Raw genomic sequence first — 12,702 nt, 5'->3', positions numbered from 1 at the left:
TCGAGCTAATGTTACGCAACAGTTTCTGCATGATAACAACTTTGAAATGATTCCTCATACTCCCTACTCACCTGGCCTGGCTCCTAGTGACTTTTGGCTTTTTCCAACAATGAAGACACTCTCCGTGGCCGGACATTCACCAGCCGTGCTGCTATTGCCTCACCGATTTTCCAGTGGTCAAAACAGACTCCTAAAGAAGCCTTCGGCGCTGCCATGGAATCATGGCGTCAGCGTTGTGAAAAATGTGTACGTCTGCAGGGCGATTACGTCGAGAAGTAACGCCAGTTTCATCGATTTCGGGTGAGTAGTTAATTAGAAAAAAAAATCGGAGGCCTTAGAACTTGAATGCACCTCATACTGGACAAGTCTGTAGTTCAGTGCAGTGCTCATCTATGTGTATTAGACATAACGGGCGTATTCTCTGCATCTGTATTCTCAAACCACTCTAGTGTATGACATTATAGCACTAATTTGGGCATCTTCCAGTTCCGTTCGCGATCGAAACATCTGAAGAATAATTGGTTAAATGCCTCCATGTTTCCTGTAATGAGTTTGATCTTGTCCCTACGGGGCCGATACGTAGGAGATTGTTGTATATTCCTAGATTCGGCACATAATGCTGGCTCATGAAACGTTGTAAGTAGCCTTTCGCGAGGTATGTGGTCTGCTTCTTAAAGCGCATGCTAATTCAGGTTTTCAAACCTCCATGACGCTTGTGCATGAGTCCAAACAAATTTGCGACCATTCGTGCCACTATTCATTCCTTATGTTCAGCGTTCCTTGTTTCGTATTGACACCACACACATGGGTCGCACAGTCAATGAGCAATTTCGTTCGTAGCCTGGCTGCATTTTCCGACTAACCTATCCATGAATCGAAATCTGCCAACTGCTTTACTTAGGACTGATCGTGTGGTTATTCCGTTCCATATCTCCACAAGTAACTACACACAGTTATTTTTATGACTTAACTGATTACAGGACCCGTTGATTTTGTACTCGTAGGATACTTCTTTCCTGTGCTTTGCGAAGTGCACTGTTTTACTTCATTCCTGCCCATTTAAAGCAGGTTACCAATTTTTGCACCGACCAGAAACATTATCAAGATCTGACGCCATATGTGAAACTTTTGCATTATGGACAGTTGCATCATGTCTGAGGTTACTGTTAGTATTGAATGCCAGATTCATAATATCCATCATAAAAAGCAAGGATGCCAGTACACGTGCCTGGGGCATGATAAAAATGAGCTGCTGGTTGGCAATGAGTAGTGACACAGGCGTGAAATTCCTTAGATGTGTAGACCCTTACTTGCTAAAGAACAGTTTTTTTCAGAAATTATAATTTGCCTAATTTGATCCGTAGCTAGATGTAACAGGGCGTTCACTTGCAGGAATAACCCCTGACAGGCTTTAATGTGGGTAAGTAGCGACTAAAGAAAGAGCGGTTGCCCGCTGCGGTTAAGGCTCACAGATCCGGCTGTAGAGTGGCGCTCTTTGCTAGTGAGTCACCCGCTGCGCTGTAGACTTGAGTAGTAGTTTTCATGATGATCAACTGTCGGCTTTTTATTTGCACAATAAAGTTTGTACATGATATCAGTAAACGAGAACACAGTGGTGAACTTATACGTCTTTGAAAGGAAATGCAGTGTAAGGAAGACGGTTTCTTCAGTTATTTTTGCATGTCTCTTGAACAATTTAAAATTTTATACAAGCTCATTGAGCCGGAAATCTTAACTAACTCCTATTCTGCATCGTTAATCTTGGTTTATATGGCTCTGAGCACTGTGAGACTTAACATCTGAGGTCATCAGTCCCCTAGAACTTAGAACTACTTAGACTTGACTAACCTAAGGACATCACACACATCCATGCCCGAGGAAGGACTCGAATCTGCGACGTAGCAGCCGCGCGGTTCCGGACTGAAGCGCCTAGAACCACTCGGCCACAGCGACCGGCGAGAATTTAATTAAATGATTCTTCAAAATCATAATGCATTATTACAATGTACAGGTCTAGTTACTACATAAGAATAATTATAATATGCAACTGTTAGCTGCGTATTACTATATCATATTACTATATCACTTTAACGACATTTACAAAGTGTACCATTCAAGTATGCATTTATTTACAAATACACGTACAAGCACTTATTTCTTTCCACGTACCGCCTTTTTAGACACATTTTTGTATTTAGTATGGCGTCCATCGCACAAACATACGTTTGCACTCATCAAATCAGTTAACTTTTTCCGTTTCTTCCGGCATTTCTCTCACTTGCCCGTCGTGGTTTCTGCACAAAAAGCACAACCTGCTAGCTGACAGTCACGGGCAAGGGATGACCGGAACTGTGCCACAACTTTCAACATATATGGTGCTGCGGGCTGCCGGAGATATCCTATGTGACCGGGATGTAACAGTGGAAAAACTTATCTATTGGAAAATTTGAATATTCAGTGCCCAGCACGATCTATGAGAACGTTCTGAACGAAGAAGTTACCAACAGGGCAAATGATTTCTTCAAAAGCTTTGAGGAAATAGTATAAAACGTAACGCTGGCTACAGCGTCAATCAAGAGTTGCATCACCATGATAGCACTGTCGTCAAATAAGACTAATATTCATAATATGGCCTGATGCCGTACTACAGTTAAATGTCGGCTACAATTTCTGACTAGTTTTGCAAGTACGATGTTGGCTGGTAGCTACCTCACGATGTAATGTAAATGTGAGGCGACGAAGTTGGACTGGAGATTTGCGCGTATGATGAAGCCATTTGACCTGTAGGGAGAAAAGCTGCTGGAGGGTGGGACAAGACGAATAATAATTGCATTATAGAATGAGATTTTCACTCTGCGGCGTAGTGTGCGCTAATATGAAACTTCCTTGCAGATTAAAACTGTGTGCCGGACCGGACCGAGACTTGAACTCTGGACCTTTGCCTTTCGCGGGCAAGTGCTCTACCATCTGAGCTACCCAAGCACGACTCACGACCCGTCCTCACAGCTTCAGTTCTGCCAGTACGTGCATTGACAGGAACGCTACATGGTTCAACACAGTGGTCGACGATGGAGATAGTGGCCAAAGAGAAGACTACCAAATGATGTAAAACAAACACAGCTTAGTCTGTAGTTCATTATTTTATTCGATGATGTTCTCTGGCTTCCGTAGTGGTGACTAACTGAAGATGGAAGCTTGTCGTTCCGAAATGCATAACTTTTAATGTGATCTTTTAAAGAGATGAACATTGTCAGTGTGGTTCAGACGAAATAGTCTTAAAATTATAATTTGAGTTTCTTGCTACTTGACATTTAATACAGGAGATAGTGCAACATGTTCCTAAAATAAGTAAAATACACTGTAAAACGTATTCACATCTTCATCTATAATGTGAAGTGCGTGGCAGAGCGTACTTCCCACTGTACTAGTTATTAGGGCTTTTTCCCGTTTCATTGGCGTGTGGAGCGCAGGAAGAATGATTGCTTAAACGCCTCTGTGCTCGCTGTAGTCAGTTTAATCTTGCCTTCGCGATCCGTATGGGTTTTACTTTACCTGGGAACAGTAGTGTTTTCCTGGATTGAAGTTGGTTTCAGAAACTTTCACAGGTTAGCTTGCGTCTGTCTTCAAGATTCTGCAGATTAAGTTTTATTTTTAGCATCTTCGTGGCACTCTCGCGTGGGTCGAACAGACCTGTGACCATTCGTGCTGCCCTTCTTTGCACCATTGTGAAATCTTATCAAGATGTGAGTGAATATTTGCGCAGCTTTTTTTCAGAACTCATAACACAGCGGTAGTTTCATTGCTTGATCAGAGACAGACCCTCTGTGGTAGTAAGTGCCGTCTAATGCAAGGCCCGAGGCTCTGTTAAGGCAGAAACTATTACTGGCCTTGTAGTCATTGCACAGTGTGAGAGGTATTGCCTAAGGTTGTAGTAATGTATAAACGACCGCATCAGCCGCAGTCTGTTAGGGGACGGAATAACAAGTGGTTTGAATCAAACAGTTAATGTGTGTCGAGTCCGTGCTTTGAATTACAAAGCGCACATGTAAATGTAGTAGAGCGGCTGGCAGTAGCGCTTGCATCTCGTTTGCACCGTGACGCGTACCACATCCGCACACGCACCAGGCCCTTGGCAGCGCCCCAGTCGTGCACTGCTCCGTTGGCGCACTCTACCTCCCACGGTTGGTATCCGATACACTGTGTCCGATTAATATCTTCGTCTGTAGGTAAAAACGGTATGTTGTGTATTGGAGTATTCCTCATTAGTTACGTGATCTACCCATCTAATCTTCAGCATTCTTCTGTAGCACTACATTTAGAAAGCTTCTATTCTCTTCTTGTCTAAACTATTTATCATACATGTTTCACTTCCATGCATGGCTACACTCCATACACATACTTTCAGAAGCGACTTCCTGACTCTTAAATCTATACTCGATGTTAGCAAATTTCTCTTCTTCAGAAATGTTTTCCTTGCCATTGCCAGTCTACATTTTATATCCTCTCTACTTCGACCATCATCAGTTATTTCGCTCCCCAAATAACAATACTCATTTACTACTTTAAGTGTCTCATTTCCTAATCTAATTCCCGCAGCATCACCCGATTTAATTCAACTACATTCCATTATTCTCGTTTTGCTTTTGTTGATGTTCATCTTATATCCTCCTTTCAAGACCATGTACAGAATACGTTCGCGTATTGCAAGTGTTTGAGTTACGCAGATGGAACTCGAAAGAGTTGTAGTGGCCAGGAGCTTGACCGGAGCATAAACTGAAACCAAAATTGATGAGCCTTGCGTGGCCATTAGTTGGCTTTCGTATGTGTACCTTCGGTTCAGGTTGTTTTGTAGTTTTTCTGACTTTTCACCAGCGCGAGTAGCTGCATTGTCAAAGATTCACTCTCCTTTGCTGGTGGTAGACTGGAATCGAGACGGCGGCCGAAGTTTTTGTACCTATCGAATCAACGTGTGAGGGCATTTCCCCAGCTCTGCCCTCGTCACTTGCAGTGGTTGTTCTCTGCAGCACTGGTATGCAGGATTTGCTTACCTGTCTGTCTATTTCTTGTTAGAACCATCGTCATGTGTATGAATTTCAGTGGCTCCTCTGAACAGGCGGGGGTACTAGCTCTTTCCCGCAGCAAGAATAAGCGTGTTGGCGAATTTTATCACCTGCAGTACCGTTAATGTTCCACGATCCTGGTATTGATAGACGGTGTGGTCATTCTAACATGGAGTTTATTCCACGTGTGCAGGTCATTCTGTATACTCACGGCATTTGGAACAGCTCCTTTTTGTCCTTTGCCGACACTCTCTGATGTTCTTGAACGGTTTGTAAATAAGAAATATCAATGTCTGTGTTATTAAGAAGTACGACGCAGTGTACCTTCCGACATGCATAACACAGGCATTGCTATTTCGTATTTATTCGCCGACACCTTGCCCTCGACTATTAACAAATATGCCGTTCCTGGAGGAGAATATACGTAATATACGAGAGCAGTTTGTAGCACGAGTATGACATATGGAAGTTTGGGTGTGATCGTGGTATGTGCACGGATAGCTGAAGCGGTTAAAGCGACCGCTCGCATATAGCGAGAAATCCGGGTTCGAGTCACTAAGCGACGCAAATTTTCCTTGTCGTTATTCTGATATACAGCGAAAGGTGGTTTATATTCACAACTGCTAATACATTTTGTGAATATCCTTCACGCTGTGTGCGCAGTATACGGCCAATTCTATCATCCTGGAGATGTACGGCAGAAAGGCTGTACCCGACGAAAGTTATCATGCCCGTTCGCGCAAGGAACGTCAGAAAAACATTTAAACAAAAGTCGGCCAAAGATTCCGAGACGAAACCGAACAGCAATACTTTCGTGAAGGCCTCGTCGCTACTGCTGTGGAGGCCGAGTTTGTGAGTTCTTGAAATGGCTTCTGGTGCAGTACACCGCTAAGACAATTTCTCCCTGCCACTATTACACAGCTGTGCCCCAGGGTCAAGTAACAGGATAGGAGAACGAAGGTTCTACAACACTAACAAATTGTAACAAAGTCACACAAATGAGTTAAAATGTTTACTTATCTCAGAGACCTGTTGGATAATGAAGTCTGCAACACTGCTTGTAATATAACACAAAAAGGCCCTCAGTGGCTAAGTGCAAATAACCGTAGGTAAACTTCACAGAACATAGCAAATGCAATTTACAGTGACTGTCTGTCCACTTCTCAGAGTTCACTAAACGACGTTCCCTGTCTTAAGTCAGCCCTGAACGACAACCAAGTCGGCGAGAGCTACTCTTCTATCTTCCGAGTAGGCTTCCGTCCGTTGTCGTCCAGTCATTGGCGGATTGTACTCGGCTGGCAGTTGGCCGAGGCGAAGTCGATATCTTCATCCTCAGCGCCGCCCTTGGAGCTGGTGGAATTGGCAAGCTTGGGCTGGCAACTGGCGAGTCTCTACGGCACTGGCACCAGCTCGCATCTTTGCGCTTGTGGTGCTTTTGCCCCGGTTGTGTCTTGTTCGGACGGCACAACGAATACAGCGAACCATCTTGAATCAAATAATGAGACACGGGTGATGTCGCTCGGCCGCAGCGCTCGGCTACAGAGTGTGCAAATTCCCAGGGAGTGGATGGTCCGGGTGCGGCCGGCAGAGGCCGCGAGAACATTTCCGGCCGAGCCCGGCCCACGGGATAGCTGCGCCGCTGCGTCACCGCCCGCTGCGAGAGGACGTCTCTGTGCCGGCCAAACGCCAGCGCAGTCACACTTTGTTGTTACTTTTGCGTTTGTCTTGGTCTTAACTTGTCAAATCGCTTTTAGGGGGCAGATTTCTCAATAAAATTACTAACATCATGAGAATTTGCCAACATTTTTCGCTCATTTGCCCTTTTGAAGTAAATGAAAATCTAATTTTGCTTATTAACCAAACAAGAGGGTTTAATTGCTTCGGTACATAACGGAGACGGAGTAGCTAACACACGTGGGAGGGAGATAGTACGTGGTATCTTATACTGTACTAGTAACTAGTAGAAACAATGAATTCAGCTTCTTTGACTGCTAGGAAACGCTACATATATAAAGAGCTCAAAGCAGAACAACTACTATAGTAACAGAATCACAATCTTTTGTAGTTGTAGACCAGCGTGGCTTTCCTTATACAGTCAAGCGAAACAGGTTTGACTAGGAAGAAAGGAAAATCGCATGTGCAACATCAATAACACGTAATTTCTTTATGAGATAAACAGTGTACGAATACTTGTAGGGTTTGGAAGTTTATGGCTGTGTACAGGGGAGTAAACGTAAATTATGTTATACAACAAGGATTGCGCTTCGTTGTATTTGATGCATCATCAGTGACCTGAAACATATTGGTGTTGTGCGTCGTTACTGAAATTTCGAGAGAGCAGTTTCCGGGAAGACTCCGACAACGTAATACTTTTCCCACTCATATCTCGCGAAATGACCACGACGAACGTTTTAAACATTTCTGGCACCTTGATTCAATAATTTTTTTTCCGGTCACTAGTTGTTAGTGTCTACGTGGGATGCGCGCGCGTTTTGCAACTATTTCACTACTTTTTACAGTAAGACGCAAAGTGTCTATAAAAATTGATGTAAAAGAAAAATTGAAACAGAGACGGAGTTCCGGTATCACGATCTAACATGAACGATATAAAACAAAACAAATTGCAGTTACATAAATTCTAAATATGAATCGTTATTGTAATAATAGTAGCAACTAAAATCGACAATTTCACAATAGTAAAGAGTAGAAATATTAATGGTGACACTTTTTAATCCGTGTGACTGTTAATTAATTCCAAAGCGATATTACGTTTGAGATGCGAAAATGTAACGTGCTCCTTTGTTGTCGCTTATCAATGGCAGCGACAGGGTGGCTGCGTGAACGACGTGAGGGCAGCGGCGGCGAGTTTTCAGGCTGCCTCGGGCGGCAGCTGTTCGTCCCTGGGTCGGTGACCCTGGCCGCGGACATGACCTGCACAAAATGGCCGCGCGCGCGCACGGCTGCCAACAGCACAGGCCGCCGCGCGAGCACGCCAGTCGCCCCTCGGGCCCTCGTGCTCGCGTGTGCAGCGCTCCACGTCCTCACCGTTCACTGTGCTGTTACGGGAAAACGCGAGTTACTAGTGTCCGTCAGAGTGAATTATGTTGCCGACGGTGGTAATAATGACGAAGAAATGTGAAAATGTGTCTCGTGAGTGAGAATGGAAGTGCTGCACTGAAAAAAAACTGTGCTCCATTGGCTGCTTAACGTCAATCATTACAATGGAAACCATGTGCTATCAGATGTTTGGAAGGTGGGTTGTTAAATCTTAATTTCTAATGCTTAATTATATTGCATTCGGTAGTATGCATTTCACACACCTGGAAACCTTGGACGAACAGTGAATGTCTGTTAAGGTGATACAAATCCGTGAAGCATCTGCCATTGCATCATGGTTTAGTTTTGTCGTAGTCGTATTTTTGTGACGTGACCAGTGCTATTATGGTATAGTCACTTGATCTATATTCTTCATTCTCCACGCGTAACGGATGTGGTTTGGACATTGTCAACGTGAGCAAGACACACCGTAACTAATTCACTGTAGGTAAGTCCTCACCCTATAGTAAGTGACACGTTCCATACCTTGGAAACCAAAAATTCTGTGTCTTCCTGGGCCAGTAACTATAAATGCGAGAATAACTCTCCATCCCAAATATAAGATGGCTATACGAAAGTACCTAATACTGTCCTAGATAGCACAACAGGCGGAAATACAGAGATTACTTTATTGTAACAAACACAAATGCTAGAATTATCGTTTTGCTTTGAAGCAGTACTGCAATAAGGAATAATCATTTTTTTCACTAGAAATTGAATTAAGTGACAGCAGCGACAAACGGTAAATCGAAGGTCACTCTCTGTATATAGCACGCAATCGTGCGACTAGTTTTATCTGCGTTCGCGGTATTCTTATCGCAGGCGGCTGTTACTACGGGCGCCTGTGTTTCGCGAAGTGCAGTTGTGGTGGCAGCCTTGCGGACGTGCAGCTACTGCAGTGTTGGCCATGTTGCCACGACCTATCCCAGCGCCGGCCCGCATTCCGTCCACAAAAGCGGACAAAAAGAGGAGGGGGCAGACGCGTTGGCGTCATCCTGTGACTTCAGCATTTCCTGGGAACCACATCCCGCGCACGTTTTCGGCGCTCCTATGACGTGTGCCGAAATTAATAGCGACTAGAATGATACGTGTGTGGGAAACAGTAACGGAACAGCATACAGCTTGTCTGTGGTACTGCCAGCGCTGCAGCTAATTTACGTTCTTTGTTCCTGTCCGTAGACAAGTTTTATTGTTTCTAATCTGTCTTCTACGTTAACTAAAAAAAAAAAAAAAAAAAAAAAAGGTTCAAATGGCTCTGAGCACTATGGGACTTATCTATGGTCATCAGTCCCCTAGAACTTAGAACTACTTAAACCTAACTAACCTAAGGACATCACAACACTCAGTCATACGTTAACTTACTGAGTGGCTTTGACCTTCAGCGACAGTAGCGCGAACGCGTGGTTCAGGGCCAGGAACTACAGCATAAGAGTATTTGCAACAGATTAGAATCCCAAGTTAACACGAATGTATGATCTTAAAGTACAGAAATTTGCTCATGTCTAAGAAATGAACACTAGAATTGTTTTGAAGGAGTGTTACGTACGTTCTATACCAATCTTACAGTACGAAATAGCCATCGGATATTGAATTACACAGTACTAGACATCGTTCCACCTGGAAGGGCAGATGCAGCTGAAGAATTTGTCATCGGCCAGTTAATTAAGAAACCCGCAAACTGTTAAGCCTTAGTCGTTAGTATCATGCTAAAGAAGCAAGTATCAACCACGGTTTTTCTAAGAAGACAGTTTTGAAAGCACGCCGCTGACACAAAACGAGTGAAAGGGCTGGGAATCATATTTGACTACATTAATAGGATCCATTGAAAAATGTAACGTAAAAGCGTAGGAATATTTCAAGGATTGTTTTTAAACCACACAACTAAACACTGTTTCAGGATGACATGTGTAAGGGCTTCTTTCAGTGCGGTTGTTCTCAGTCAGTAAACAGTACGTTCATTTCAACTACCCAGAAAAATTAAAAACATAGTATAAACCAGGGTTGGCGAATCTCTGTACGTTTGCGTGCTTTTTTTCAAGGATATGTTTAACACGGCCATGACGTGCCTTCAGACTAATCGTAGAACTAAATTTCTTTACTGAAACTACTATTTTTTGCCTTGCTTATTTTGTACAAGTTTATAATATGACAGTGAATAAATGCATGCATATTTTAGTATTTGATAGCGCATAGAAATTTCTACTCTTCTGATAAATGAAAGAAACTAAGTACTTTCATATTAATACCCTTTATCTGCAGTCAGAAATAGAACTGTTATACAGCTATCTTAAAATAAACATTTTTAGTTTATCGACACGAAAGAAAAATTAATGTTATTTCTGCTGTTGCAAATCCGATGCCAAATAATTTATATTAGGTGTATGCATTGTAACTTTTAGCGCAATGCAAGCTGAGCTCGAGGCAATTCGATCTTAAAAACAAATCAGATTGTAAATATCTTTAATTACAGACCACTGATGGTGCTTTACCTCAATAGAGCTAAACACGTCTGGCGAGGAAAACTCGCATTTTCCATTTTCTTGTAACTGTAGGACAATATGGCCACACAAATGAAGAATTTAATTGACAGTCGTTTTTTTTTTTTTTAGCGCGTCTTTGATGTTATTCATTTCACAAAATAATGACTCACAGACATAGGTAGATGAAAATATTGTGAAGATAGCAAACGGCAGCTTCCTCAGACGGCTGTTTATGTTCGGAATTGCATTCCCCAATTCCATCATTTTAATGTTGGCCCATTTTTTGCTCATATTGCCTTATAGTCTTACTAATTCGGTTATTTCTGTTCTTTTCTTGTTTCGATAAATTTTTTTGAGTCCAAATTGAATTAAACTGGAAAACAATCAGCTACATTTTATGAAACTTCCTGGCAGATCAAAACTGTGTGCTGGACCGAGACTCGAATTCTGAAGGAAGTTTCATATCAGCGTACACTCCGCTACAGAGTGAAAATCTCATTCTAGCTACATTTTAATTTCCAACTAGACTTAGACAAGTTCAGTTTATCAAGTGAAGAAGTCACACCAGGGTACATAATAACTTCTAGTGTTCCCAGTAACTCTTTAAACTGAGAAAATCTGATTAAAAGTCTCCGATTGAAGACTGTGCCACCGAAGAATATTCCTCAGTGATTCTCCCCTTCATCTGGCTTTTCATCTAAACCAAAATCGCTGATAAGTTTGTCAAATTTGGGAAATAGTTGTAGTTTTTGGAAACAATATCGTTATTAAAAACTTGCAGTCCAGCTTCAAAAGCGCGAAAAAGATCATTGATAACAATAACTGGATTGTTTGTGGCTTGAAGCTTTACGTTCAAATTCTAGAAATGCTGGCAGCATGTCCATGAAAAAACATGAATTTTTGTAAGCCACGTAACTTCATCTAACAGTGTTTGTTGCACAGTTTTTCTCCCATTTTGTGAAAACAGCCTTATTTCTTCCAAACAGTCGACAAATCTAAGTACGTTGCCGCGGCTCAATCAGTATATACTCCACTCAATCAGTGAACATCCTTGTACATCATTAGGCCATTGTACAGAGTTGACTTCAACTAACAACACTTCGAATTTTCTTTTATTAGAAGCTTGCGACGATGCAACGTTCAGTATTTTTTTGTGACAACGGCCTTTATACACTGAGGTGTGATGTAAGTCATGGGATAGCGTAGCGATATGCCCATACATGGATGATGCTAGTATACGTGCACGAGGTACAACACGGCGCAGATAAAAGTAGCGAGGAAATGCAGTGAAATTACAGAAACGAAGAACTGATGTAGACCTACCCCTTATTTACAGTGAAAAATATAGTGAAATATACCTTTATAGAAGATGTTGAAAGTGACCCCCTGCAACATCAATGCACGTCTAAGGATATTCAGATACATCCGTGTAAAGTTCGGATATCGACGGCGGCAATTTCACTGCTGATGATGTCTTTCATTTCCTGTATTGTGTGAGGAATTGTTTCATAGACCTTGTTTGTCAAGTGTCCCCACACGAAAAAAATTACATTTTGTTAGATCCGTCCAACGTGATGGTCACAAATGTTTGCTAAGAGTTCGTTCCTCAGTGAACACATCACGGACTCTTTCCAGGGATGTGGCGTGTTGCCCCATCTTGCTGGACGAAACTGTAGTGTCTTTCATATTCAGTGAGTTGAGTACAAAAGTGTCAATAATTTCCATATATGCAACCGTGTTGAGGGTAGGGCTGTTTATAACATATCGATATATCTATATTTTTTTAAAGTATCCGTATTTATCGTGATATCTTTTCCTCCGATATATAGTATATCGAAAACGAAATGGCTGCATCGACTGCTGATATTTTTATTTTATATTACATTTCTTCCTCAATTTCCTGTAAATATTTGAAATTGCAGTAGAACATAATTTTGCCTTCCCAGTGTGAAGGAAGCTTACTACTTTTCGAGATTTCAACACATCCAGTCTTTCTCTTTGACTGTCTGGAAGCGTCATAGGAGGCACAAAGAAGTTCGATCGCACTGAGGGTGGTATTGTGAATG

At 42.3% G+C, this 12,702-nt stretch overlaps 1 protein-coding gene across 3 annotated transcripts in view; it reads left to right on the top strand.

The window, feature by feature from the left end:
* LOC124613966 overlaps positions 1–12,702 on the top strand; it is a 520,281-nt gene that overhangs the window by 204,482 nt on the left and 303,097 nt on the right. The window contains exon 1 of one of the 3 annotated variants that reach the window (XM_047142755.1): positions 7,306–8,313. The exons of the other annotated variants lie outside the window; for them this stretch is intronic. Within the exon in view, the coding sequence (XP_046998711.1) occupies positions 8,282–8,313 (32 nt within the window). The 5' untranslated portion in view covers positions 7,306–8,281. Of the gene's footprint in view, positions 1–7,305; positions 8,314–12,702 lie in introns of those variants that run through there. 3 annotated transcript variants of the gene reach the window in all.

The sequence above is a fragment of the Schistocerca americana genome, chromosome 4, assembly GCF_021461395.2.
Source record: "Schistocerca americana isolate TAMUIC-IGC-003095 chromosome 4, iqSchAmer2.1, whole genome shotgun sequence".
Taxonomy (NCBI): domain Eukaryota; kingdom Metazoa; phylum Arthropoda; class Insecta; order Orthoptera; family Acrididae; genus Schistocerca; species Schistocerca americana.
Note: the sequence above shows the minus strand (reverse complement) of the source record. Positions and strands in the feature narration are given on the sequence as shown.